The following is a 5950-nucleotide window of genomic DNA, read 5'->3' as shown; positions in this document are numbered from 1 at the left end:
CTTCAAAGGGTTCTCCTGTCGGGACAGCCGAATAATCATTAAAGGTTCTAGATAGCACCTTTTTTCTAAGAGTGTTCTAGCCTTAAAGGGAAAAAAAGTTAATTTCCCTTCTTCCTATCAACCTGTGCCATCAAACCTTTCTTTCCTCTTTTTTTCATGTCTCCCCCCTTTTTTTGATTGGTTTCCGTTCCCCGGGAACATGTCAACTGATTCTCTATCACAAAGATAAGGAGGTAGGCAGCGGTACGGTGTGGAATTGATTCGTCAGGGACTTTTCACACCTATAAGTCAGTCTGCAATAGGGTCAATCTGATCCCTTTTATTCAGATTCTCTTCTGGCCATTTCTTCGCTGGCCGTATGAATGAATATACAGTATGTGTAGGGAGCAAATCGATGGAATAAAAATGGCCACACCTCTGTTTTAGTTTTTTTCCATGCACCTATTAGTTTGGGCTCACAGTTATTTCTGGGAAATTTCAATGGAAAGCGGGTGAAACGTTTTAATAAAAACGTGTCCGTCGGCATTGCCGTGTTAAGTGTCAGGAGTTGGCTGTGAATGCCAGACTCTACCTGTGGCAGAATGACATGAAGGAGAGGAAAAAAGAAAGGAACAGAACTGGAAAGAAAGGAAAGGCCTGGATGATAAATGAGGGCAAGAACGTTCATTTTGCTCCTCCGTTTCAAACGTGTCCTAAAGGTAGACTGACAGAATTCTTGCTTCGATTTCCCAAATGATATTAGATATCTCTGTATTTTCAAGTCAATGCTTGAGGGATGTCATATCACACGCAAACACAGAAATTCTGAATAAGTGATGACCTTAAGCTTGACGCTCGAAAAAATATATTGCAATTGTAATCACTGAATTTAATGATTACTATTTGCCTGGTGGCTACAAATATGAATTGGCCAGTTAATGAGAGAATACTGTAGGCTACATCCATTATTTTGTGGATCTTGCAGTAAATGTGTTACCATTTAAAAGGTTGCATGACATCTGCAATACACCAACACTCCTGCAGTATTTACAGGAGGTCTTATCCCCTTATTGGGCTCTAATAAGCAATGTGAGCTGCCCTGGGGCTAGGCTTGTCTGTGTGCCAGCGCTAGATGGAGGTCAGACGCTCGTGTCTCCTGTCTGCCCAGCTGTGACTGGGTGACGGCTGGGGAGCAGAGGGTGCAGGCGGGTTACAGAGGGAGGATGTGGGTTAGAGGGGGAGCGGTGGAGGAAAAAGGAGCTGTCACTATCAGGATTAAGCTTTACTGACTAGAGCCTAACTCGCCGAGTCCTGATGCTTTTTATATTGCAGTTATTCTGGGATCATTTTAGTGGCGTAATATGTTGTGTAATTACACCTACTATCAAATTGCTTAGCTGATCGCTTTTCTTATTTAGGGACATCTTTAGCTACATTTTTTATGTATGGCTCACTACATAAATAAATCAAATGTATATCTGTCTCTCACCAGACTCCACGGCCGCTGAACATCATCAAGCAGAACAACGGCGAGCAGATCATCCGCAGACGCACGCGGAAGCGCCTCAACCCCGATCCTCTGCCCTCCGAACCTGTGGGCTCCAAGCAGCAGCGAATCAACAGCGAGGAGCGCCTTAATGGCAGTCCCCTGGAGCGTCGGCCAGGAGAGGATGGGCCAGGCTCAGACGGAGGACCCGTTCCTCGCGGAGGGGAGCCCCCGAACGCCCTGGGCAAGTACGAGGCCTACGGCTCCTCTGGGGCTAAGGGCCACCCCAGCCCTCGCTCCACCCATGCCTTCCTGGTCAGCCAGACCCTAGAGATCCACAAGCGTATGCCTCCTTTGCACATACACAACAAGAACCCTGCGGAGGGAGGGGCGGAGGGGAACGGGGTGGGCTCAGCCGGGGTCCATCACATGGGCTCGGAGGGGAAAGGCGGCTCGGCCTCCGAGAGGGGTAGCCCCATCGAGAAGTACATGCGCCCTTCCAAACAGGCTAGCTACTCGCCACCAGGCAGCCCCATCGAGAAGTACCAGTACCCGTTCTTCAGCCTGCCCTTTATCCACAACGACCTGCAGAGCGAGGCCGACTGGTTGCGCTTCTGGACTAAGTATAAAATGTCTGTGCCGGGCAACCCACACTACCTAGGCCACATGCCTGGTCTGCCCAACCCTTGCCAAAGCTTTGTGCCTTACTCCACCTTCAGCCTGCCCTCACACTTCCCTTCCCCACCCCCCGCCGGCCCCGAGAGTGACATCCCTCTCGACCTGGCCATCAAACATTCCAAACCGGCCCCCACCGCCAACGGCTCCACCGCCGCTGCCAAGGAGAGGATTAGCAGCGCCGACACACGGGCCATGCCCACTGTCCCCCCAGTAGAGAAGGAGAAAGAGAAAGAGAGAGAGCAGCATGAGAGAGGAGAGGAGAAGGAGGAAGTAGAAGAGGGGCCATCGCCCCAGCCAGCTCCTCCTCCCCCAACCGTTGCAGCTAAGCCGGAGAGGGTGGACCAGAGCACGCAGGACGAGCTGACCTGCAAGTGCATCCATTGTGGCATCGTCTTCCTGGATGAGGTGATGTACGCCCTACACATGAGCTGCCACGCCGACGGAGGGCCCTTCCAGTGCAGCATCTGCCTGCACTCCTGCGCAGACAAGTATGACTTCACCACACACATACAACGAGGGCTTCACCGGCCCACCGTCGAAGCTGAGACGAAGGCCGATGCTCCAATGGACTCTGTGTGATTTTGGTGCCCCCCACAGACTTGGAATTCTAGCACAAGCATAGCAGTATGAAAAAGAACTCTACGGACAAAAACAACGTACTGTAATGATTGAATGAGACTTTTTGCTAAATGTGCCATGATAGCTTCTGTGCCTCCTCAGCCAGTGTAGGGAACTAATATCATTTAAACATTTATATTGGACTTAATACAGAAAAAGTGATTTGCTATTTTCTTTTTTTGTTGTAAAGGAAACGCTTTTGAGGAAAATGGTACCACAAGTAGCCGCTTATTTTTGTGTTTTTTGTTTTTTTTGCTATTGTTAATTTTTTTCTTCAGAAGTGTTACTTTGACAAGGCAGTTCAGTAAACAACAAGGTACATCTATGAGTTTTTGGGATTGGTTTATTATTCAGTGGGTTGGTTGTGCTACTCATCAATGTTCTCTTACCTGGTTGATTCAATGTTCCGTACAGAATGAGGATGTGTGAATTGATATGTAAAGTGAGGAAATGGGAAATGTCAGTCGTCTGTCATAATCTCATCCCCGATGGATGGGCAGAGCGATGACTAATGATTGGATTGTCCTCAAATAAACGTCCTCAGGGAACGCACGTGGCTGATTTAGAAACATAGCCTGCAGTGGTTTCAGTCGCATTGGTCTCTGCTTAACATCCATCTAAGTGTCTTATGTTTTAATGTATTTTAGTTATGGCTACAGCTTGTTTTTTGTAAGGTTTTTTTGGGAAAACTATTGTCACAGAATTTCCCCTAGACATTTTAAGTTGCTAGGATGCAAACCTTATATCACTAAAGACATTTGGGAAGGAAATAAAATAATAAATACATATTTTTTTTCTATGTTGTTAATATGAAAAATGCATAATATCAGTGCCTGATATATTGTACAAAGTATTTTCTACCTGGTATGTTGATATGCAACATTGACTTTCCATTTGAGTAAAGGGCCACGAGCTTGGCTCTGCAAAACTGTTTACATTTGCAAATGTAGCAAACAAGGTAATGAAGCAAAATGCCTGCAATTCTTAGTATTTTTCTCTCATGAGGACAGGACAATAGATCACGTTAAAAAAACAGAGGCCTTTTGTCAGAAGGTTGAATGGGAGATGAAATGGAGTCAAAGTATTTTTTTCTGTTTGTTTGAATGCCACAGAGAGGCACTATCCATTCCATGTCTTTCTTTCTTTGTATGCTCCTCCTCGTACACATTGTAATGCTTTATAGTCTACAAATGCTCTGTATTGGACTTTGTTCATCCTGTATGTATTTGTTTTAAGAGAAGCTGATGTATCTCGGTCATAAATCATGTTCTGTGAGCATTATAGCTTTGGACGTCATGGGTTTTCCTGTCCAGGTATTTCAACTGACTATATCGTACACAAGGCCCATTTTTTGTATCTCTACTAAATTGAAATTGACATAATACTCTAATTTTTGGTTTTTAGTAAGTCTTATTTTCAAGGACTTAATTTGAACATAGCATGAATTTCTACTTGTTCCATAGACAGGTGAAACAGGTGCCTTTTGACAGAAATAAGTCATTGAATATCAACAGTGTTGAATGCTTTTCCCATCAAATCAGCTGTTGTATAACTCATCCAAGTAATTGACAGGATGTAGATGGATTAATACCATTTGAGCGACAAAACAAATACTACTTCCACACAGTTATCACACAGCAACATTACCCCTCTGTAGCTTGTTTCTATTTTGCTTGTAGACAACGTATTTAGCCTCTAAAACACTCCCCCAAAAACCTGTTTCTCTCTCTGTCCTCTCGCTCTCTTTCTCTCTCGTGTGTGCGTACTGTGTACGTCCACCCATTGCTGCTGCTGCGTCTAGCATGAGTTCAATCTAAACTGTCCATCCTTAGATACACATACTTATTTATACATGAGCAGCGGGGAACGAAACGAGAGTCTGCCTGGGATTCACAAACAAGGATTTGTGTGAAGTAGCGATGAACTCAACATAGCCTTACAATGCTGCTTTACTGCACATGCCTCTTCGGAAAACAAAAAACTGTAATATTAGTAATAAATTCACAGGTGCATTTATCATATGATAGCGAATAACATAAGGAACTATTTTTCTTTTTGTGTTCAATTTGCGAAGTTTTAATTTGAAATATGTTAACGCTTGCACTTCAATTATTCTGTTTTATTGCCAAGGAAGAAAGAGGATACTGTTAAATGTGTTATTAGCATGCTATACACAGGTACTGCAAAAATAATTAGCAGGAGTGAACATGCCTATAAGGAGGACAAGAAAAAGAAACACCATGGACAGAAAGAATGATCTGTGCCAAGAAGATGCCATTAAGCCAGTGTGGACACGGACATGGCAAAAAAGGCAAATGTTTTCGTACATGTTTTAACCATCATTTTTAGAATGTTGTTTCTTGTTTTTACACTTTATTGCATAGAAGATGGGTTTAGATGATTTGTTTCTTTATTTTGTTTTTCCTGCTACCACCTTTACGTTTTTGTGTCGTAGGTTTTACATGCAAAAAAATCAACAAACATGGCAAAGATGTCTGTTACATCTAAACTTGAATAATAATGATAATAATAATAATAATTAATAAAGTAATAACAAAACATGTTCTGCAATCTCGTAGTTTTTATTCTGTGATTTTCATGTTGATATACGGCTCTGGAAAAAAATGAAGAGACCACTGCAAAACTATCCGTTTTTCAGGTTTTACTTGTATGTGTTTGGATAAAATGAACAATTTTGTTTTATTCTATAAACTACTGACAACATTTCTCCCAAATTCAAAATAAAAATATTGTCATTTAGAGCATTTATTTGCAGAAAGTGTCACTCCTGTGCGAAAATTCTAACTGTTGTATAACTCATCCAAGCATTGTCCTGCTGAAAAAACTCCTTAGAGTTGGGGAACATTGTCAGAGCAGAAGGAAGTCAGTTTTTTTTCAGGACAACCTTGTATGTGACTTGATTCATGCATCCTTCACAAAGACAAATCTGCCCGATTCCAGCCTTACTGAAGCACGCCCAAATCATCACCGATCCACCAAGCCACAGTGTCTCACACCCACTGTGAAATTTGGTGAAGGATCGGGGATGATCTGGAATCGGTGATGATCTGGAAGAAAACATGCTTCCTTTTGCTCTGACAATATTCCCCAACTCTGAGGATTGGTTTTTCCAGCAGGACAATGCTTCATGCCACACAGACAGGTCAATCAAGGTGTGGATGGAGGACC

At 43.3% G+C, this 5950-nt stretch overlaps 1 protein-coding gene across 3 annotated transcripts in view; it reads left to right on the top strand.

Moving 5' to 3' along the window:
* The window catches only part of trps1 (trichorhinophalangeal syndrome I), a 181082-nt gene extending 175760 nt beyond the window's left edge, over window positions 1-5322 (top strand). For all 3 annotated transcript variants that reach the window (XM_052470060.1, XM_052470059.1, XM_052470058.1), the window contains one exon: window positions 1472-5322. In XM_052470060.1, coding sequence (XP_052326020.1) covers window positions 1472-2722 — 1251 coding nt within the window. In that variant the 3' untranslated portion in view covers window positions 2723-5322. The remainder of the gene's footprint in view (window positions 1-1471) is intronic.
* The last annotated feature ends 628 nt before the right edge of the window (window positions 5323-5950 follow it).

The sequence above is a fragment of the Oncorhynchus keta genome, chromosome 19, assembly GCF_023373465.1.
Source record: "Oncorhynchus keta strain PuntledgeMale-10-30-2019 chromosome 19, Oket_V2, whole genome shotgun sequence".
Classification (NCBI taxonomy): domain Eukaryota; kingdom Metazoa; phylum Chordata; class Actinopteri; order Salmoniformes; family Salmonidae; genus Oncorhynchus; species Oncorhynchus keta.
This window is presented reverse-complemented; position numbering and strand designations above follow the sequence as displayed.